This window comes from Montipora capricornis, chromosome 3 (assembly GCF_036669925.1).
Source record: "Montipora capricornis isolate CH-2021 chromosome 3, ASM3666992v2, whole genome shotgun sequence".
In the NCBI taxonomy this organism is placed as follows: Eukaryota; Metazoa; Cnidaria; class Anthozoa; order Scleractinia; family Acroporidae; genus Montipora; species Montipora capricornis.
The window spans coordinates 62,885,363-62,908,668 of NC_090885.1; the positions used below are offsets into that span (position 1 = coordinate 62,885,363).

At 39.1% G+C, this 23,306-nt stretch overlaps 1 protein-coding gene and 1 pseudogene across 1 annotated transcript in view; one reads left to right on the forward strand and one right to left on the reverse strand.

Moving 5' to 3' along the window:
- LOC138040697 (STAGA complex 65 subunit gamma-like) overlaps positions 1-5,429 on the reverse strand; it is an 11,342-nt gene extending 5,913 nt beyond the window's left edge. Inside the window, exons 1-5 of the mRNA XM_068886378.1 lie at positions 5,158-5,429; positions 3,394-3,541; positions 1,463-1,703; positions 1,145-1,266; positions 148-291 (exon numbers count right to left, since the gene is read on the reverse strand). Of these exons, the coding sequence (XP_068742479.1) occupies positions 148-291; positions 1,145-1,266; positions 1,463-1,703; positions 3,394-3,541; positions 5,158-5,429 (927 nt within the window). The remainder of the gene's footprint in view (positions 1-147; positions 292-1,144; positions 1,267-1,462; positions 1,704-3,393; positions 3,542-5,157) is intronic.
- Positions 5,430-5,446: 17 nt separating this feature from the next.
- Positions 5,447-22,177, forward strand: LOC138040698 (solute carrier family 49 member A3-like; annotated as a pseudogene).
- Positions 22,178-23,306: the final 1,129 nt, after the last annotated feature.

Below are 23,306 nucleotides of genomic sequence, written 5' to 3' on the forward strand. Positions count from 1 at the left end.
CGTTTAGATTATTACATGTATGTTTTACTGACAATAAAATGAATTGTTTACCAAAGGTACATCTGTCCTTTTACTGCAACCTTCTGAGGAATGACAAATACCATTACTTCACTACATAGTACGGTCAAGAAACTCAGATAAACTCACAAAGAATGACTTGTACTCGTGTATCATTTCCAAATCTTCTTGATCAAGCCTAAGAGCATAGTCTTGAATACCCTGTACCCAGTACTTATGAATCCCTGCACATCCACCGAGTCCTATCTCGTGAAGAGCATACTCCATTGCATCCTACATGTACAAGAATGAGGGAAGGTAAGATGATGAAAACAATCAGTGAACATCTGGAGTTTTCTCAATTCAAGACATTCAGCATTCGATGACGGTTATGTTTAAGAGGCTGAGTATTGAAAAACATTGCAATATTTAGGTACTGCAGCGATAACACAAACCCTTTTACCCATCACCTGAAGTTTATTGCATGTATTCCAAGACAAGAGCGCTGTTGAAGTTGGAGAGAAGAGCGAGGGAACACTTCATGACACTGACTGAAATCTGCATGCATCTAATTACTTGGCATTACTCTGTAATTACTCTGGCCAATCAAAAAGGATAGAGAAAATCCAGTAAACCAATCAAAACTCACGTAGCCGACACAAAGCGCGGGAAAATGTGCACGCGTGAGCCACGATTGGTTTTGGTTTCACTTCTGATTGGTTGAAAGAGTGGCGCGAGAACTTTGAACCAATCAGTGAGTGAAGTAATCATAAACCAAAGCAATTCACTAATTACTTTTGACACTCAATTGAAAACTGCTCTAATTCTCACTGTTAATTTTTGTAATACCGTAAATGCTCATTATGGTTTAGGATTTACATACTGCATGTGTCACAAAGTCTCATGGTGGTTTACAATTTTCTCTAGGGTGAGATGGGACGGAACTCTTTCTCTAGGATGAGACTGGATATTATCAGTTTTTACTCTACTTTCCAGCAACAAAAATAACAAAACAACTTGAAATCAATCTAATCAATGCAGACTAAGGGTAAATGGAGAAAAAACAAAAAACTTAAATCCCTTAAAAAAGATACAGTTGTTTTTGCTTTCTACTGCTTCAAGTCAGAGTAAAATGCAATAGACTCACTGGAAAACCAGTTCTTCCATTCAGTGCTTGATTATCGACACCCATTCGTAAAAGACGACAAAACTTAGTGACAAAGTCATCCAGGATATCTGTGAGGATCTCCAAGGCAGCTTCACTGGCCACTGCAAAAAAAAAGACTCATACTAACAAAAACTTACATGTACATTGCACAGTTTAAGTAATTCACAACAAAATTTAAGCTAATACAACCTGTCACTGAGAAAAAAACCTCCTATTATTGAGCTAGTAAAACCTGTCATTAAATGACAAATAGTTATTATTCTCTTTAGGAAAACAATAATTATTTGCAGAACTCACTATCAAATCCAGCCAATGCACACAAGGTAGCAACAGATCGCATCAATAAATGTCTGTTGGAGACACTGTCCAATTCTGCACATGTTAAAGTGGAACTTGGTTCAGGAGTGCTGGCAGTTTCCTGGGCTCTCGAGAGAATGGTGGACTGGGTAGGAGGTGTTACAATTCCTTTACTGGAACAAAATCTCTTAGATCTTGGTGGATGAGCAGGAAGGGAAGTTGCTTCGATGCTCTCTGATTTCTAAAAGTTGTGTGTACATGAAAAGAAAGCAAGATTTTGAATGAAACCTCTGCTAATGCATCATTCAAGATCTAAAGGACTCTGGAAAAGTAGAACCTTAATTTACACCTACAATATAGGTGTTTAACATTAGGCAAAGGCAAACTATGATTTGAATAACTCTGCCTTCAGGACGTAAGCATTTTTGTTGCTTGCAATGGGCACCTTTTACCCACCTTAGGCCACAACATGACACTGGTCAGGACTACACACCCTACTCTTTGCCAACAGTGAAATGGTTCATTAACCCTTTTACCATGAAACCTAGGGATCTACAGATGTGACAAAAAAGGCAGCACTTGGCTCCCGTCAGTTACGTGACACATTCACTCCTCAGGCATCCCAGGCCACCCCCATTTGAGTAAAATCAGTTGAGTCTCGCTGCCAGGAGTCAATGGGTTAAAGACCCAGAATGCTGGTTCAACCCACAACATTTCAGATGCCTTTAATTAACCCATTGACTCCTGGGGGTTCCCCATTGATGAGTAAAATCGTCTTGCGTTAGACAGAGTAAAATACTAAGTCTGGCTAGTTTTGGCCGGTTCAGGCATCAAAGGGTTAACAAGTCAGTGGTTACAGCTTTAAATCTTAGCAGACAGATTGAAATAGTGTTGCAATACTTTGCTTATTGTGAATGGCAGATTTTAATCCAAATTTCCTACAAGTATGTAATTACTATTTTTTAATGGTCTGACCTGACTGTCTCAGGGAATGTGAAAGAAGATATCAGCAGTCCTGGACAAAGAGTTGAGACTCCAATGATGTTTCGTCATTTTGATAACCTCAAAAGACGCCCAGCAACATCCTCTTCCCCTTCCTAAATCAATGCATTGCTCTTTCTAAAGGAAGAAGTGCAAAGAGCCCACCTTTCATGGCAACCCAGAATCCCATACATGCAAGCAATTCTTGTGCAATCATCTAAAGCATTAACTAGGTTGCATGATAAAATGGGCTATTTATCCTCCAAATGCTCAAGTTGTTGAGTGTTATCAGCCTAGTAATTCGGGCCAACACTGATTCAAGGTGGAAGGAGAAGGGTTAAATTAAGGTGTGAGATGGTCATGAAACAGAATAATTGTATACGGGACTGTTCCAATGTAATTACTGCAGAATTGAAGCTTACGATGCACCTCCTAGGATGTTGAGATTTCTAATAAAATATAAGTTTGTGTAACTGTTTCTTATGATACACATGTTCAATAATTATGAACAAGCTGAGTCAGGTCGTATCTTTTTTTTTTTTTCATATCTTGCTGTTGATGATCCTTCTTACCAGCTGTAAAAATGAAAACTTGAATGGTGAGACATGTGCAAGCCTTCTGATCACAAGTAGTGCTAAAATACATGTACCGGTACATGATGACAGTTGTATGATTCATCCTTAATTAAGGCATTTGACTAAAATACAGACTAGGAACTATGACCTGACTTCCACTTATCAGGACGTCTTTTTTTTTAAATACTATTACTGATTATTAGTTGAACTGACTCAGTTTGTGTGTGTATTGGACAACCCTCGATAGTCAATAGCTAGAACCTTTATTTCAAAACCATCAGAAGTTTTAGAACAACCGATTTAAGTCCATTAAAACAACTTCAGACTGAGAACAGTACCACCTATTTCTATAATAATAATTTATACTGTACTTGCCCCTGCTTCTCCATATTGATGCTGCGCTGCCATTAACATCAGCCTCATGCGTCGTTTGTGATGTTGAAGCTCAATACAGTGTAGTGTTAAGTTTTGAGAGTGTCTGTCATGTGGAGGCTTAACAGAATCCATGAATTTTGCAGGAAGTCTAAAGATGACAGAAAGATTACTAATTTAAAAGTTATTGTAGTACAATGTACCTGGCTATCAATCATTGAAATGAATTCAGAAGATAGTGTCGGTCAATCAGAGAGTTGCCCCATTTGCAATCGATAATCTTTGTCTCAAGATCCTATCATTTTCTCTTAGCAGGCTGGGCCTTCACACGACAAAAGAAGGGCTCTGGAGCCATTTGGATTTTGCAGTCCCAGATTCTAAGACTTCCAGACTTCATATTTGAGTCATCCATAGTACCAAACATGGCCGCACTCAGAAGCACTACATTTGAAGAATCTCTGCGTGAAACTTTCAGTGGCCTCAACTTAGAGAGTGTCCCCCTTCAATTAATGTTGAACAGCAAGGAGCAATAAGTAATATTGTAGTTTTAAACCATTTTACCGAATGGTTTCACGCCCCATTGGCCATTTTTATTGCCGGTTCAAGATTTTACTGTTTGCAAGCTAACCAAAGCAAAAATTTGAATTTCCTATGTCTCTTCATTTTTCTTTATCAAAGGCCTCGCCAGCTAAGGGAAACGATAGGATCTGAGAAAAGAGAATGGCTTTAAAAGTTCCATAAATTCATGATTAATCCTGAAATTAATACCAGCTCTTGCTCCATCAGGTCTTCAAATAAAAGCTCGAAGAAGATCTCTTTAGTATATAATAATTAATTTGTTTTAACTGCTACTTATGTTTCTCAATGCGTACTTTTACTGTTGTGTTTGGTAAATTTATTTTAGGGCTCCTGAGGAAACCTGATTATCATATAACAAGCAATTCTCAGGCTAAATAAAGCACTCTGACTGGCTAGTTTTCGGTCGGGATTTTACAGTGTGGGCCCGTTACCACGGGAAATGGTCCTTTTCTTTATTTTTCTTTCTCCAGTGAAATCCAAGTTGAGCAAAACACAAAAGGTTTTATTAAAATAGTGGAATTTAATTTTTTTCATCACAAAAGTACATGGAAGATGAAGATTACAAACATGTCTGATCGCTCAAAAAAATGAGATGTCATATAATAAACAACTTACTAACCTCACTTACTCTGGATTGGACTGGGGAATATTGGCCCTTGGTCATTTTTGTACGGACCGAGCGGTACAGTGCCACAACCTCAGGCCAATATGCTTCAGTACGCGGCCCTCACACTCAGTTAGTAAGATCTAGAGGTTATTATAAGGAGAATTCACTGTTTTTAAACAATTTTTTTGTTATTTAAAAAAATTATTTTGCCAACCACCGAACAAAAGAATCCTTTGTTTCGGAAGCCAACAGATCTCTGGTTTGCACATTAATGACAATTAAGGTGACATAACGGTGAGTATCGCTACATAGCGATATTTTTTGTTTACAAGCATTGACTTCACACTTCTTTTGATATTCAAATTTGCCAACCACGGAACAAAAGAAGGTCATTGTTTCAACAGCCAATTAGGTTTTGGTTGGCATATTAAAAAACGAGAAACATCGCTATAGTCCCGGTGCTTTCTTTCAGGTTTCCCTCGCCATTACTCATAACATGCATTTGAAATAGATTTTTGTAAAATTGTTGTTATTAATTTTGCGAGACGGAAGTAAATAAAGAAATTTAGGACTTCGCTTACTCGTCTTTGGGTGGAAAATGTTCTGAGGAAGGCTGATGCAGCCTTGGAACTTCATATTCCGCTGCCTTAGGCTCTGTTATCTCAACGTGCAGCGAGGTCGTTTTGGGCAAGGGTTGTTTAATTTCTCCCCAATGTCGACTTTGAATATTTCCTTCCTCGAGTGAAAGTTGCAGCCGCCATTTTGAATGATGAGATGGAACATGAGAGCACTGGGGATGACTGGTACTTAATCCACTTTGAGAAGAGAGAAGAAAGTGAGAGTCACATTGCATTCATTGCAGTAATAGTCATGCATCCATATCGTGTTCGTCAAGTATTAGTCGTTGGGTGAGCCCCAACGGCTACGTACACGCAAGATTTCTTAAGATCAGACAACTATGGAATCCTCCCACAAAATCAAAAGCGAAACTTCCGCCCCTTCTAAATCCAGGGACACGCAACGGCAGGGATATACTCAAGAACTCTGTCACAGGAAGAAGCTATTCTTGTTGGTCTTTCTAACAATTCCAGGTTTACTGACAGATACAGATTATACGGAAGGAGGTGGTATGTTCTTTTCGTCCTGTTTGTGCTAAATGTCTCCAATGCGATGGTGAGTTTGTGCTTTAAACAATAACAACAGCATTGTTTTTGTTTTCATTGTTGTTTGTTTTGATTATTGCTTGCTTGTTTGTTGTTTGTTTGTTTTTGTCTTATCTTTATTTAAAGAGGGAGACGTAATAATCTGTTACAGTTTTCTAACTTAACGGCCTCTCGAGCATTTTCCCCTCCCAACCATGATTAATTACACCACAGAAGACAGACCACGACACCGGGAACTACATGCCCTACTGTTTGCGACAAGTGTGCGCGTTCTTTTACATCCCACAGGATTATGAACATTGAAGGGTTGTGAGACGGGACCTCCGGCTTATCGCCCTTATCCGAGAAGACTAGAAAGTCTAACCATTTGCAGATGTAATTACAAAGACATCACTTTCTCCTCAGTCAGACCCGAGTGTTGGTCATGGGTCCAGCAGGAGTTGGAACTCACGACCAACCGGTGTGGTTTGTTTAATTAATTGGTTGTTCATTATTGTTTTATGTGTTTCATTATTACGTGGGGGTCGTGAGTTTCAACTCCGGTCAGACCAACACTCAGGGGTCTACAAAAAAACTGAGGAGAATTAGTTCCACTTTGTAATTTCATCTGAAAATGGTTAGACTTTCAAATCTTCTCTGATAAGGACTGTAAACCCCTGGGGGGGATTACTTGGGGTAAATTTCGCTGGGTATTGTACCCCTGGCCGCTCAGAACCCCTTCCCTTTGTAGACCCATCTTAGGGGCGGATTACATGAGCCAGGCTGACCCGGTTAGGTGGGGCTGGCTCGTTAGCCGAGATCCGGCGACGTCTGACAAAACGCCACAAAATCAAGCTGAGATCCCGCATTATGATGCTGAGATCTCGGCTAACCGGGGCTGAGATTTTTTCCATGTACATAATTGCGTTCACCTGCATGAAATTGGGGATATTTCGTGGTGTTTATCCGCAGCCCACCCTGATACCACAGAGGCCAAAAACACAGGCACTGATGAATCATTTTTAGAACATGAGGCAGTGGGTAAATACATGCACTTTTATACTATGTGTTGTAGGCAAATTATTGTTATAATTATTCATTTTTCACATCCCACTTGTTAACACATTGACTCCCAGGGGTTCCCCATTGGACAAGTAAAATAGTCTGGCGTTAGACAGAATAAAAATACTACAATGTGAGTCAGGCCGGTTAGCGTCAAAGGGGTTTTAGATGGGTACATCCACATGGTTTTTCAGTGAGTGATAAAACCCATTGACTCTGGGGGTTCTCCATTGACGAGTAAAATTGTCTGTCATAATAGGGACAGAGTAAAATACTATTCTGGCCTGTTTAGGCCGGTTTAGGCATCAAATGGTTAATTAAGGACTGGTACTAGTTTGCCAGAGTCATTCTTGAAAAAGCACAGTACAAAACTGGTTCAGGTGAACTATCCCAGTCCTTAACAAGGGGATGCAGGGTCCCACAATGAACAATGACTACAATAATTTCTATCTCAGTCTTTTAGTGTTAAAAACAACTTGATTAACTATACAGTTCGAAAAGGTTCATTGTTCATTCAGGTCCTGCTTTAGTCCTGGCAGTGTCCTTTGCTGCTTCGTTGTTCTCTTCGACTTTGGGGAGATAGAGATTTATCACTATCATCGTTATCCCTTATTGTGGGATCCCTACATCCCTCGCTGTGCCTAGTTCACCTGAACCATGTTTTATGCTTCTACATCATTCCGCTCATGGAACCATTATAATTAAACGTTAAAGGGGTTTGAGGAAATAGATAGACTCTATCTAACCTGGCTATAGTCACCCAACTGTGCACGCACTGCAAGAACAATTCCCTGTTATTCCTTCATTCCAGTGGTATGGCTTGTCGTTTTGCTCCTATTGCGGACTATACTGCCCAGTATTGATAATACGACCCTGAATGCAAAAAACTGGCTTTCCATTGTTTACCTACTTTGCTATTTGTTGGTTTGGTGTTGCCGAACTATGTGGATCCCTCGATGTTCTTGGTTTACGAACAGGGGTAAAGTATTAACCAAGAACATCAAATTTAACCAATAGATCATATTATTATCATTTTGCTGTTGTTGGCCTTGTCCAATCAGTTATGGTTGGGGCCAGTTTCCTTGATTCACCTATTCCCTGGCCTCCTCCCTGGTAATAGGTTGGGCACGGTGTATTTGTAAGGCCAATCCTCCAATCGTGGGGGGGAAGACATCTAGCAAAATTAGGTATGGGCTTGGGTCCCCGAAGCATTTGCCTACCCAAACAGGTCTACCCCCAGGCAGCTGACCTACAGTCAAGTCAGTGGCTTAAAGTTTTTTTATTAATGTTTTGTAAGCTCTTAACTGGGGTTAAATGAAGCCCTTAAGGGAGTACTATTAACTTTTTTCCCTTCACTTGTCCCCAATGTAACTCTACTCTCCCTCCACCCCTTGCAAAATCAAGGGCTTGTCCCCAGTAGTCAAAAAGCTCATTGTTTAGGTTCCAAAGTACTTTTTCACTTTTAACAATGTTAAAGCGGTTTGCCACAAAGCTTCCCAGGTAATTTGCACAACAACATCACACGAATTTCTCAAAACCTGTTTCACCTTATGTAAAACCCCATACCATTAGTTTCCAGCCACATTTCCAGCTTTGCTTCCCTTCAAGCAAGTTACCTTGAGTTTTGCACTCTTACTATAAGATCCGCATTTTTCCCACCCTCCCACCCAAAACTGGGAAGCTTTGTCTCCTTAAATTGCGTCTGTGCTGTGCTTTTGTTCATGCAAATTCCTTTTATATACTATTCTTCCATCTATATAGTATTTTAGTTTGGTTATGTTTGGCCTTCATGGTTTCGTTATGTACACCTTATAATTCTTCCGCATGTTACCACCATTAAACTTTAAAAAAAAAAAAATTAGCTCAATTTAGAAACTCAACACTAGGTGTGTCCTTTTAAATATTTCTTACTTTACTTATTGGCGGGCAGGGAATTTGTGCACTCTGGGCTGCCACTTTACCCTCACACGTAGGTGGGATAACCCTCCTTGGCAATAGGTCCCGGATTGCCTTACTCCAAGGATGGTACAACTCACCATCTGACTATTCTCCTTCCAGAAGGGCACCCCTCTTCTGGTCCACCCTATGTTACATTCTAACGTAGGGTTGCCTCTAGAGACACCGCTACTCTAGGGGGTCCTCCTAGGGACACCGCTACCCTAGGGGGCATAGGCTCTGCCTTCCCTGCCACCCAAATTTTGCCAAAAGATAGTGATAGTGATTAACATAATAATTAAAAATTGATTTAAAAAATAAATAGATAAAAGGAGAATTTGTGTTCCTCTTTTTCTAGTTTCACAAGCCTTGCAAGGGTTTAGGCAAATTGTTTTTATTTTCTTTTGGGACTTACAATGGTCCCAAGAGAAAATAGAAACAAGGCTTAATTAATATGCAAAATTTTGGAGGGACAAAATTTGGGTGATCTGGTGGTTTAAGCCATGTTTGACTGTCGGTCTATTGGTTTCAAATTGTATGTTTGTGGTGATTTCCAGTCAAGACATTACGAGCGGCTGCGTTGAAATCATAAATTCATTATTAAGGGTTTTTCAGTTTTTGAGTATTTGTGGCGGTTTTGAAAAAAAGGTTTATAGGTGGAGATTCCGAGGAGGAGTAGTAAATTAAAAATGTGGCTTAAAGCTTTACCAAACTTCGGCTTAAGTGCATCGTTATAAACAATGTGCATTCTTTGTGTTGGTGAGAACTTCTCATTAGAAGTCAAAACTTTTTGCTCACAGGTTATTTGAAAGGACGAAAAGAGTTTTTTCTTTTGTTCTTAAGATCTCGTCATGGGCTTTCTGATAAGAAACAATGTTGTGAAAGTTACTGTTAAAAGATTGTTTGTTGGGCCATAAAGGCAGTGTCAGTCTTAAGGAGAAGAAGAAAGCAGTTTGTGGTCTGAAAAGAACAAAAAAGGGGTTTGCAGATTGGCCAACCCCCTCTATAATAGAACCGTCTCGTTACTCACGTAAGGCGATGGTCCCAAGAGGAAACTGGAAAACAATGCTTGATGTGCAAAATTTTGCGTTAGGCTTAATTTGAGTGCTTAACATGACCTTTTCAAAAATAAATAAGAATTATTGAGCTGTTTTATTTTGTTGTCCGCGTATAAACTTTTGTAATGGCCCAACTGAAGATGCTTAAACATTTCTTTTTGCATTGCCTAGGTAGGCTTGTCTTCTACAAAATTGTTTGGGCCCTTACCTAAACCACTTCATAATACAGTAAACACCCACCATATAAGCAACAAGTTGGATTAAGAACGTCAGGCTGAAATTTGGCCAAAAAAGCACCCATATAAATAAGAACAAATCCGCTTTGGTAAATAAAAACTGTTCTTAATACAAAGGGAAAAGGTATTAGGATAAGGAAACAATACAGTACAGTAACTTAAATCAAAAGTACTATGGTGTTCAGGACCTTTACGAACTATAAAATCTATTACGAAACAGCATTGTATGTTAATTAAACCTCTGGTAATATATAATTTGGAAGTATTTCTTTAAAACCAATTTTAAAGAACATTTTTGTAAGAAACACTTTCAGGCTGTTTTCTCACTAAGCACACCTCAAATAAGAACACGATCAGCCATAAGACCTGAAAAAAAGTGTTCTTATATGCGGGTGTTTACTATACTTGGGAGGATTGTTGTAGTCTGAATGTGACATCGGCTGACACACGTAATCGCCAAACTGTACACCAAGTCGGAAAAAACTGGATACTGCATTGGTCACCAAATCCGAAAAACAACTAGACACAGTCTTGTCTATTTGCCAAAAAAGAAACACCAAGAATTTACATGTAACATGCTTAATCTGTACTTGTTAATGGCAAAAACAGAAACTGCAAACAGATACCTAAAACTGCAAAACTGAAATTTTTTTGGGCACCAAAACTAAAAACCTGATCTAAAAATAGGACAAAACTGAAAAAAAAAAAATGTCTACCCCCCTTCCTAATGGGATGGTATCCCTCAGAGAATACTGAATAGAGTGCTATGATGTGTGTTTGTCCTTTTTAGATTTTGTTAGGTGCCTGGTTTGAATGGTATTGGTGGTGCCATAAGAATACTGAGTGGAATCACCTTTATCCACGAAAGGACTCCAAGTTTCTTGTGGTAATGAGTGGTCCAAACCCTTGCCGCTCTAGCTCAGCCATTTCTACTGGGTGCTCCTACCTAACGCTTGCTGCCGTGTGGTTTGGAGCAGACGAAGAAGCAACATGCCACTATGATGGCTTCATTGAGCGAGTTTAAGCCAGAATCCACCAGAAGTTTTGAGTAACAGTGGACAAAAAAATTTGTGGAGTACCAAGATTAAATACATAGTATTGCACACCTTCTGTACTACTGTTTTAAATATATTCTCAAAAAAGTCATTTCTAGCAACACCAAACGTCAAAAACAACGGTTTAACTTTGTATAAAAGAAACCCTTGAAAGTACTGGTGAAATGAAACTGCTGATTCATGATACTTTTACCTGTGTTGGCACAATGTTCTATGAACTTTGAAATTTACTTATTTATATCGTTTAACAGCTTTAAAGATAAATGTAAAAAGGACTGTAAAATACTTTTAAATTATTATGGTACCAGATTTTTGTCCACTTAAAAACTGAAAGTGCTGCGATTTTCTATCGGATTTTTTTCGTCTTCCAACTTTCACTACCGTGTAGGTGTAATATGCACGTTTATGTAGACCCTACCTCATCTAATTATAATCCTGATTTGTTTTGCTTGTCCATGAGATAAAATAAACTGGTAGGGCCAAACGTGATGATTAATTAACAATTAATGCCCTGAGCGCGCATTTGATATGAGATGGTAAAATTACACTGTAGCCAAGGAGGCGCGTAGCGAGAGTTGGCTATAACCAGTAGCATATCCAACAAGCGCGAATGGAATATTGTTTTATTAAATTCCTTAAGCTCCAACAAATTTGGAAGTACGAACTACTGAGTGACAAAAAATCGAGGAAATTCCAAGCGAAATTGAGAACACGTGATGAAGATGAGATGTGGTTTAACTACCTTGTGGTCCGACAGAAGTAGGATAATCACAAAAAACATTTTTACACTTTTTCGCAGAGTATACTTCTAAACGTCAGAATTGATCCAAACTTTACACAAAAAAGGTTTTTTTTCTGTTTTTGGGCTTTATTCAAAGAGAAATTTCGCTCCATTGGCGAAAAAAAAAATTAGTTTAACAAGCCTTAACGCAATCAATTTACAGTCTAAGGTCAAAACTAAGGTACTATGAGCTGATAACCAAGTGATAACCATACGATTGACGTTAAACCAATCATGACTCTTGCTGCACGAAAACAATGACGTTATTCCGAGGTTTGAGAATGTAATTAATGAATATTATACAATCCATGTATGTTTGAACATTTCCGAGCGAAGTTTGCTACTGCCGGTAAACAATTGCCAAATGCAGGATTATGACTTGGTTGGGGGAAGAGACCATTTCCATTGTACATGGCAAATGCTTTTGTTTCACAAAATACATTGTATTGTTGCACTTCCATGTTCCATGTTTCACCTCTATGCCCCCCTTCCTAGGCTTGTGATGTCTGTAGAGATGAATATACATAATACACTGAATCTTTCTTTTGTTAGGCAATCCAGTCGGAGTTATGATTGCCAATATACTGGCACCAATAATTGTCAGTGAAAATTCCAAAATTTCCCTGGATGGGAAGCTGTAGAATTACCAGTATTATCATTTCAAATGATACTGTCACAAAGAATTTTAGTTGTTAGCATTTGCAGCTGGCACAAATATGGACTAATGAGTGCTAATAAACGTACATGCAGCAAGGCAATTACGAATTAACAACACAAAATAGCATCTATATAAACTCACTGGTAGTCTAAGAGTAAAAGTAATGTAGCTGCCTCTAAAAGCTGTTCCACCACTTCAACACTTCAACAGAGGTGTACCCCATCAGCAGACTCAAGGAGAGGCTGTAAACAGTTTAATATCATATTATTTAGCCAGTACTGCTCCATGTGGTTTGTTTTTAATAATCATTTGTACATGGTTTGCATTAATTGGTTGTCCATGGGTGCTAAGTGTTTTTGTTGTCCTTTACAGCTGGAATTCTTCTCCATTCCTGCTTTTCTTGGTGTTGTCATGGCCACACTGGAGTGTGTAGTAGCACTCCACCTACCCCTCCCACAGCATCAGCAGAGGCCAAATCTGAGCCTTTCTTTTTGGGTCTTAAAAAGGTGAGTAGTAGGGTGGAGCAAGGGCACCGAAATGAAGCACTGGCAGGGGCAGGGGGTGCTTAGCCAGGCAAACTGATATTCACCTCTGAGCTACCATAATGGAGAGGGTCACCGCAATGAAAGCACTTAGCCTCCTAGTTTGATCTGGATCACAGTCCTGCCTGGAGGGTTTTTCTATGCTTAACCAATTTCCATCCTTTTCCAAAAACCTGCATACAACATTCTTCATCAATTTGTAGCTGACATGGAGCTGACCAGAGGAGTCTTGTACAGTCATATAATTAAAATTTTGCTTTCACTTTGACCTTGTTGCGCGCATCACTCACTGTGCTACTTGAAGGGATGATTAAGTTTTAGTATTAATTGCTATGAGTATATGCCACACGAGTAAATAGTCCTCTCTGTGCATGCTGATTGGCTAACTCAGACTGAAATTTGGTTTTATCAACGGAGTTGATAATTTAGCTTTAGCTTTTAGAATCTCTGTACGGTGGTCAATTTGAATTTCCGTTGATAAAACCAAATTTGTATACTACTTCCCCACCGCCGCAGCACCACAGTGTCTTTTAAACTACCCCTTAATTCAGACTGAGGTGATTAGCAATGTACTATTCACCTCTTGAGTAGCTGGTGCGCAAGATTTGAAATTTCAGCCCACATTTTACAAAAGTAAAGCACAGAAGTTTTTTGGTTGCTTTTTATTCAACTCCACTTTGGTGAATTGTTAATTTATGCAAGGTAATGTGTGTGATGGATAAGACCACAGCAAGATTCTAAACCACTTAAGAGCCAAATAATGGTTTGTGAAGGGTAATAGTTAACTAAAAAATACAGGTCTAGACAGAGTCACAGTTAATGTTGCTGAGGTTTCCTTTATTCTTGCCCAATTCAAAACTAGCTGAATATTATGGCGGATTATTTGAAATCCTGAAATTCTTTTTGTTGTTTTGTTTTTTCTGTTGCTAATTATTAAAGCTATTGTCGACTTCAGTGAAACTGTTTGTACAGTGGAACCTCACTTTAATGAATGCAAGTGCCAAAGCCATGGTTTTTTGTAGAATTTTTTTCACGTTTTTATCCATGTATTTGGTGTTAGTAGGCTCAATAACTTTGTGCTCTAATATGTAATGGCAACATTTTGGCTTCCTTTCAAACGGCTGACAATCTCAATATTGTTCACATGGCCATGAAAGATAAAAATCTCTGAAAAAATCCTCCACACCATCCTTGCATCGTTCAGCCCAGCACAATCCTAACTCGGAATTAAACTTGTGTTCAGTCCTTTGCATTGGCACAAGGCTTAGTTCTCATACAGTTAATACACAGAATGTCCAAAACACTGTCTATGCATTACAGAAAGGTTAATATTAGTTACATTCAGGTTCCAATGTGAATTGTTGGCAAAACAGTCTGTTGATTTAACGAATGAAATAATATATGAAATGGATATAATATATTGAACTGTGGATATGAAATCAAGTGAAGCTATGATCCTCGCAGATTATGAGCGCAATTTTTGCAGGCGTAAAGAAGCCTGGCCCAAAATTCAGGACTTCAAACAGGGTTGGAACCAATGACCTCGCGAGACCAGTGCGACAAATTATTAAACCAATCTGAGCTATGAAGCCACTGACGTTGGCTGTTGATTGTCAGCTGGGTAATTTGTCATTTGACTGTGTGATCTCAGAAGAATTCTTCATGTTTGGCAAAAGAAAAAACATGTCGTTTGTGTCACATCTGTTGTAGGTCATAAAGAACAAGGCATACTTGGTGCTGGTGGTTGCATTTGGAAGGGGAATTGGTCTTTTTACTTGCCTGACAACGCTTATGGAGCAAAAATCATCTGTCGAGGGCTATAATGATGTAAGCGTGGCACCTTAATTTTCCATGGGTCCCCACTCTAAGGTCGTCAAATCAGCACTGTACTGTCCAAGGGTGGTTGTGGAGATTTTGCTAAGTGTATAATGTTGCTAAAGGTATAATGTTTGTTGGGTACTGCGGTTTCCCTTTTCATCAAAAAAACCAACATTTGACTTCGATTTGTGTTAATTGTTAATTTCAGTTTACAGTGTCCCCAACCGACTTCACAAACCAAATGAGGGGAATTGTTTTCTTTGGAAATATTTTTGAACGATCAATAATGGACCAATATCAATAATTTTGATCGTTTGCTAACTCAAGGTTTTATTTCATAGTTCTTAATTTTTAGAGACGACCCGATCAGCAATGCTGTAATGATCTGTAATGTTGTTACCAAATATGCATAACCGCTTTATTTATTATCATTTTATTATTATTTATTATTATTATTATTATTCGTATTAGTATTAATGATAAAAAACAAGCGAAAAGAGTTTGACACATATCTTTGTGATGACTCCATGGCATTGTCAAGTGAAAAAAAGACTAAAGTTTGACAAATTCTTTCCTAGTTTTCCGGTCTAGGGCCTTCAGTTCAGGTTTACGCCACTCTATTATAACCTGCTCCATAACGCAAGATTGCCACCAAAACTCCGGGTGTTTATTGCAGTTGTCTTGTTTCAAACATTTAACCTGATATTTGAGAAGTCTTTTCTCATATTCAAACTGGTGAGTTTCTCTTTCATTTGTGAATTCATCCTCCTGATGTTTTCTATTAAAATCAACCACACCGAGATATGTATAGCCATCTCTTTCTACCTCATTCAATACTTCCCGGTCATGCATTTTAATGCCTTCAAACCTTACTGCCTTTCCTCTTTTCAGGAACAAGGATTCCCCACATGTCTTCAGTTCAAATTCCATCCCTATGTCAGTGACTGAATAGGTGTACAGTCTTGACGAGTGAATCGAAATGTCTTTTATTCTTAGCAAAACAGCTTCAGATCATCCATGAATAACGAGCGGCCTCAAACTGGAACTGCCTGGTACCCCATTGATAAAAGGCTTTGTCTCTTTATTAGTACTAAAGACAGTTGTGTCATCAACAAGACGAAAACTAGTGGAGGAAAACTATCGCCTGTAAAGCATCCCCATTTACTAGGCACATCTGCTCAAGTCCTCTTCGTTTGATGAGAAAAGCAAGCTTCCAGTTTTCCATTTAAGACAATTTCTGTCATTCTCAGCAACTCCAAACCAGTTTTAAGACACTCCTTGATCCCACTTTGGGAGACAAAGTCATAGGCTTTTCTATAATTCAACCCAAGCCATGGCTAGAGTAGTAGGTCTTCCTGTTGCACTATCTCCAGGCCGTTTTACCTATCAGAAGCAGAGCCGTAGTTCCCCGACGGCTCCGTCTCCAGTCTTTCTGCAAATTATCTGGACGGGGGCATCTTTCACTTCCTAAAATAAATTGTAAATCTGCGTATTAAGGCAGTCTGGCGAAAGTTCCCCATAAAAGCGTTGTAAAAATGTAGTCCTGAAAAGCCCAGATGGGAGAGACTAATAGGCTTCACTTCACTTCACGTCACTTCATCTGGTAAGCAGCCCTTCTCTCTCAAGGTAAACCGTACATTCTTTCAGGTAAATATTCCTGTAATACAACTTCCACATTAAACGGAACCCATGTTAGTGGGCGATAGTTATCCACGGGCATGGCCGTTTGCCGGATCTATTTGGCAGAAGAGAGTTCGTCCGTATGTCATCCACTCTGGAACTTCCGCCTCCCTTTCCAACAGCTTATTCAGCTGCCTCGGCCATTCTCTTGTGTAGATTTGTCAAACGTTTAAGCCAGAAATCTGCTGAACAAAATCCTTCACAGGCGCTTTCCGTTCGCGAACTTTTATACTTCTGCGTTAAAACACCTTCTACTGGTTGTAACAACTCCTTTCTGTTCCGTCCTGCTATCTGTTAAATCATTCAAAAAAAAACAAAAATCCAATCTTTCATCCAACATTGTTGTCATTCTCAACCAACTCCAAATACCACTCCAAAACCGGTTACTTTCTTCTGCGTCCGGGCCCACCGCTATGTTGTTTGGTGCATCGTTGAGTTCTCGATATACCTTCGTTTGTGGTCAAGATTTAAAACATGTTATTGATCTTATATTTGTTGATTAGGATTATTATTCGTTATTATTATTATGTTGGGGCCAAAGACCTTCATCCATAACAAACGTCTGAATTTGCATTCTTTCGGGTGGGGAGCATGCTTAGCTTTCTGATACTGACTGAACCTTACTTTGTTCCTCACTTAAACATAAATCACTAATTTTGTTAGGAAACTGGCTGGCACAGCAGGTGCAGTCTTGATAGGAGCTGGTCTTGTTGGAGGGGCTTTGTCAGGCTTATACATTGACAAGACCAAGAAATTTGAAGATACTGCAAAAGTATCATATGGATTGGCTACAATATCATGCTGCTTTCTTACTATTGTGAGTTTTCTCTTATGTTTTCCTGAATAAAGAAGTATCACAGTACAATAATTTATTTGTTTCCAGAGGTCAATCCACCCTACTGATCGAATTCCTTACCCTTTCAAGTACTCACTGGCAGTTTCCTGTTGATGGATAAGAACATTTAGTAGGGTAATAGGGTAGTAAACAGTGAATACCAAACTGAAGGTGGTTGAGTGTAGCTTTGTTATGAACAATTCTGTCGCCCTGATGATAACCATGTGGAACGTTAGTTAACTCAGGAATTTGATTTATACGATTTCCTGCTGACCATTTATACAGTATTCAGAAATTATTTTGTAAAAATAAGTCAGTACCTATTAACAGTTGACTCAATGGATGTTTATCCGGAATGCAGCAGCTGATGCAGTAGAGCTCTGTCAAGAGATGCGGCTGACATCTGGATTCCTAAATATTAGCAAAGTAGTGTTTTAGTTTACTAGTGCGTTAATTAAATAATATGTTTTAACATAAAGCGATAAAAGAGAGCCTTTTAAAGTTACTCTAATAACTATAGCTTGCATACAAACCAAATGTACTAATTAACAAAATTTATAATTAATGTCAGTAATATCCTGTTACTTGCTATATAACAATTATTCCATGAGTCCGTGTTGGATATGAAGTGATAAAAATAACCAAAGAGCGCGTATCGCGAGTTGGTTATAATCACTTCATATCCAACAAGGGCGAATGGAATAATTGTTTTAGTAAATTCTCAAACCGGGTTTTGCCGCCGATTTTTATTTCCACAATTTACAAAGCGTCCGGAAAGAGCATCTTGGCGTACTATTTTCCATATGACGTAACACTTCGACTATTGGCTCTTAGTCGGAGTTTTTTAGCCAATAAAAAAACAAGAAATGCAATAGTCGGAGCTGAAAATTTACTATATGTTAATATTATTGGCCGTTCCGAAATTCAGCAGGAAACTGGGGTGAGTTTCAAAATTTTAACTAATCGATAAACTGACACTACCACATGAAAGATCATGTTGAGATTGGTCATTTGGCCAAGTATGGTGCTTTTAGGGTGAACAAGGACCAAGTTATGGACCTTGAAACATGGTTCAAAATCCATACAGGCGTCTCTAATTTTGATACAGCGTCCCCCAAAACCATATAAACTCTTAAATTTTTTTTATTTCCGTGATACTTTTTAAAATGGGCAAACATAGCGATTTTGATCGCAGCTTCTTAAAAATTGTGGGTACATGACGGGATTTTACAGTTGTCACTAAACTGATAAAAAAAATTAGAGTTTATATGGTTTTGGGGGACGCTTTGTCAAAATTAGGGACGTTTGTATGGATTTTGAACCGTATTTCAAGGTTCATAACTTGGTGTCCGTTCACCCATAAAGCATCATACTTGGTAAAATGACCAATCTTAACATGATCTTTCAAGTGGTGGTGTCAGTTCATCGATTAGTTAAAATTTGAAACTCGCCCCAGTTCCCTGTTGAATTTCGGAACGGCCAATTGCGTCGACGAAGGAGACGCTTCCAAATTGAGTGGTTGGGTTTTCTGTGTGTTCGTGCATGTTTCGAGAAAAAAGGTTGCCGTTGGTTCCAAATCTGCGCCATCCTGAAACGTCACAATAGCATCCATCATGCTGAGCATTTGTTTTGCACCATTTTGAAACGTGACATCCATCATTCAGAAAAATTCGCAAAAACGCGGAGGCACTTCCGATCGACACGAAACTTGGTCAGTAACGAGATATGGCAATTAGCCAATCACTGACCAGTTTTTATCGGAATCGGTTGAAATGACATTCCCTGATTGCCAAAGGTCGCCTTCGAGCGAAACCGAAATGGCGTCCACGCAGGAGTTGGAAAAACAGGGAACTTGAACTCGAAATCGCGGAAAACGTTACATAAAAAGCCTCTTTAATTGAGCTAAGAAAAAACATCTGCCAATTGTGAAGGGTATTCTTGTCAAATAAAGGTTAGCGTCTCAGTTGTTGTGTTATCATGTTAGAATTTCATGTGGCTTGAATAACCTTCTGTCGGAAACGTGTTTTCCACTCTCAAAATTACCTCCAGAACCTTCTTTTTGCGTAGAATAAGCTTTTAGAATGACATTCGTGTTTTCTGAAAGGGTACTTTGCAATTCGGAGGAATTTTGTTAAAAGAATATGTCGCGTAAGTCAATGCCCAAACTTGTCCGTAATCAGTTGACCTTTCGTCACTTCGTTAAAAAGAATTTTAAAATATTCCCCGATCGGTCGATTTCTTTGAATTTGAAAAGATGATTGCAAACGGATGGAGAAAGAATCAGAAGTTTTATTTCAAATGAAAACACCTCAGGATTTCGTCCACAAGTAATTTTAATAGAGTGAGAAATCAACTCCCCATAACTCAGTCTAAGAGTAAAACGATTAAAAGATGCTTTATGGAAACCGATACAGATGCGTGGGGCCCAAGGCGACGTAATATAATCTACGATTACTGCTAGTTTATATTTAGTAAGTAACAGGCTGTTAAGACGGACCTGCAGCTTGAAACCAAGAATCTAATGAGAAGTCTCTGCGATACTAAATACTTCTGGTTTGAATCTTTCTTGCAGGTAACTCACTTCTCTGGTCAGCATATTCTTGTCATTTTTAGTTGTGGTTTATTTGGCTTTTTTGCATTTGCTCTCATGCCCGTGTGTCTGGAGGTTGGTGTAGAGTGTACCTATCCTGTTGCCGAGGCAACAAGTGCAGGGCTGCAGTGGATGGCGGGGTATGCTGTGGTTTATTTAAAGCAATTAATTGTTCTTATTCAAATGTCTGTTGTAGCTTCATCCATTCACTGTAAGTGGTTTAAACCCTGCAATGAAAGATCTTGTTGGAATTTGAGTCCATTCGTGGGAAGCAGTATCCTCTGTGGTGTTGTGTGAAACCTTAAGAGTGTGCTGACGAGTGAAAATCAGGCAGAGAATGCTTAATGGACTGAAAATGCCGGTGGTCATATATGTCGCACGCTTTTGTTGGCATGCAGACGCATTTGGATCATTTGGAACAAATGTTGAAATTTCTTCTCAGGTTTTTTTGCGGAACAGGAAGCTTAATCTGAATGTTGAGAGTATTGGTTTTTGTTTGTATCAAAAGCTGTTGACTGTCATTCATGTTGCGGTCTAAATAATTCAATAATACCTTCTTCCTGCAGACAAGCCACTGGAATTGTTATCATTTTAATTTGCCAAGTATTGGAAGTTCGAAGAGTATTTAAGAAGTCCAAGTGTCACCAAACGTCCGCCGATGGCAAAGTCCCAGATCTTCAAAGGGCCATGTATTTCATGTCAGCAGGAGCTGTTGCCTTGGCAATTCTTTTTATTTCCACATTCAAGACACCTTATAAACGGTTGGAGATGGAGCAGCGGAAAGCAGCCATGAGAATTCTGAGTGCGGAAACGCAGCAAAGGTTGCCTGATATTCCCTATAGCTGTTCTAGTTCTCCAGAAGGCTAAACACTTATAAATGCTGCAAGGAGCTCAAGTACGCGCCGTTTTTGAGACGCGGACGGCAACCGGAAGTGAGGTGTTTTTTCCGTATCACTTGACTTCACAGAACCACATTGATATTGCGTCGTATCTTTTCTTCATTATTATAGATCATAAGTTTAAAAATCTTAGAGACACTTCTGTCACGGCATGCGAAATGTTCTCCTTCGGTTGCCATTGGCGTCTTAAAAACATGGCGAGCTTAAGCTTCCTTATGTTGGAGGAGTTGCAGTCAGGTACTTCCCTCCCATGAAACCATACGTTCTCATCTTGACAACTAATGAAATAGTAGGCAGACATGCTAAGGCGTGAAAAGAAGTCCTTCTGTCTCTTTCATGAGCTAATATCCCTTCTACTTTTCCATGTCAGGAAATGATAATATATTTTCTAGAAAATTTGCTTTGAAAGTCATCGTTTTTTTTTTTTTGCGTGGGTATAGTTGATTTTTTGCCGAAATGTATACGTGAAGTGCGGGCCACAGACGAAAGATAAAAGTGATCCTCCACCCCAACAAGATAACTTTAGGAAAACCATATAGGAGATGATGCTTACAATCAAATTTACTGACATTTTTATTTTAAAGGAAACGTTTGTATCAATTTCACGAGAAAGGAATTTTATTTAAATGTCTAGTCGTTCTAGCGCTGGAACACTAATTGGAGACACCGGATACTGTCAACTGAAATTAACAATTAACGCAAATCAAGTCAAATGTTGGTTTTTGAGGAGAGGGGAAACCGGAGTACCCAGAGAAAAACCTCTCGGTGTATAGTAGAGAACCAACAAACCCAACCACATATGAAGGCGAGTCTGGAATCGAACCCGAACCACATTGGTGGGAGGCGAGTGCTCTCACCACTGCGCTATCCCTGCACTCCATCCTTAACACGTCAAAATGGCAGCGTCCGTGAAATCTGAAAAAGAAAATACAAAAAAGTTTTTTATTTCAAGACCAATTTCATTTCAAACACTTTTCCCTCTGTTTTGAGGTAATTAGTTAGTGAGAGTCGAGGTTCCCTCTTTGGACTCAATAAATTGGCTTTAGGTAAATAGGGAAGAAATTATATGACCATAACTTACTTATCCATAGCGTAGCACACAAACCAGAGGTATTACGTTAAGAACGTCATGTTGGAAACGAATGATTTATTCACACAGAAATTTTTTATTAAACCAATCAAATTGAACCGTTAAAAGAGAAAGAATGCAATGAAAAGAATTAGTAGAGTAAAATTGATTACCGGTAAGTGCAAATGTGTATTGTTTACTGTGATTGCTGGTTGAGTTAATTAAACCGCGCTGTCTTAAATTAGTTTGACCGTTACGTCAGTGGTGCGCGCTGTCATTAGTTCATTCTCGTCAACAGATCAGGTCTTATGTCCGTGTATGACCCGACTCTCTTGGAAACTTTGCTCAGTAGAACATGCGCCGTAGGGTTCTTACAGGCAAAAAATTGTCTATTGAACCTTACGGCGCCTGCTCACCCCTCTTGCTAAAATGAATGCACCAATCAGAGACGCTTTTCATTGTTCTTCACGAAAACCGATGAGAAGACAAGGAAGGATTACGTATTTTTGCAAACGTTGGCCGTGTAGCACTTATATTTCAACAAACTTAAAAAGTAGAGGGTAATGTGTAGTTCTAGTTTTATCTACATACATAAACCATGTGAGCGTTAGCCCTACTAATGGAAATGGGCCCACACAAAGACAGAGAAAAAACTCTGACCAGGGTGGGAATTGAACCCGCGACCCTCGGGTGCTACACGGCCAACGTTTGCAAAAACACGTAACCCTTCCTTGCTCTTGTATATATTCATTGCCGTGACATTGACATCATAAATTCCCACGACCTGCTCCCGTCTGACCTTGTAGCTCAGTCGGTAGAGCAGGAGTGATCTAACTAGCACTTCACATTACCCTCTACTTGTTAAGTCCAATGAAAAGAAACTTCGTTACAGGGTTCCCTAGAGCTCTTCTCTCCTTCAGATAGACGAGAAGGGCATTGGACATCTCGTGACAATTTCACGATGCACGTTGATTAGAAGGTGACCAACGCCATATTCCTATGCACCGTATTCAAGTATTTCGTATAGCGCGGATCAACAATGCTTAATTCAAAGCACCCATTCCGAATAGCGCTGATCTACAAGTATTTAAGTGTAACACCCATTTTAGACTGGTTAGCTTTCAATTTTGGTGATGGATATCTATTTAAATATTATGAAAACTCCCCCTTGCTCATCGGTTTGCTTCGATAGTCTAGTGGTTATTAGCGATGTCCAGGGTTAACCTTCGCGACCATCATGTCCTATAAAAATTTGGAACTTAATAGCGTGCTTTTCAAATTAAATTGACGAGAAAGTTTTTAGCCATAGAGCTGGTTAAGTTCATGTAGAGGTTGACGGGGACAGCTATTCTTAGAGTTATTTTCATAGA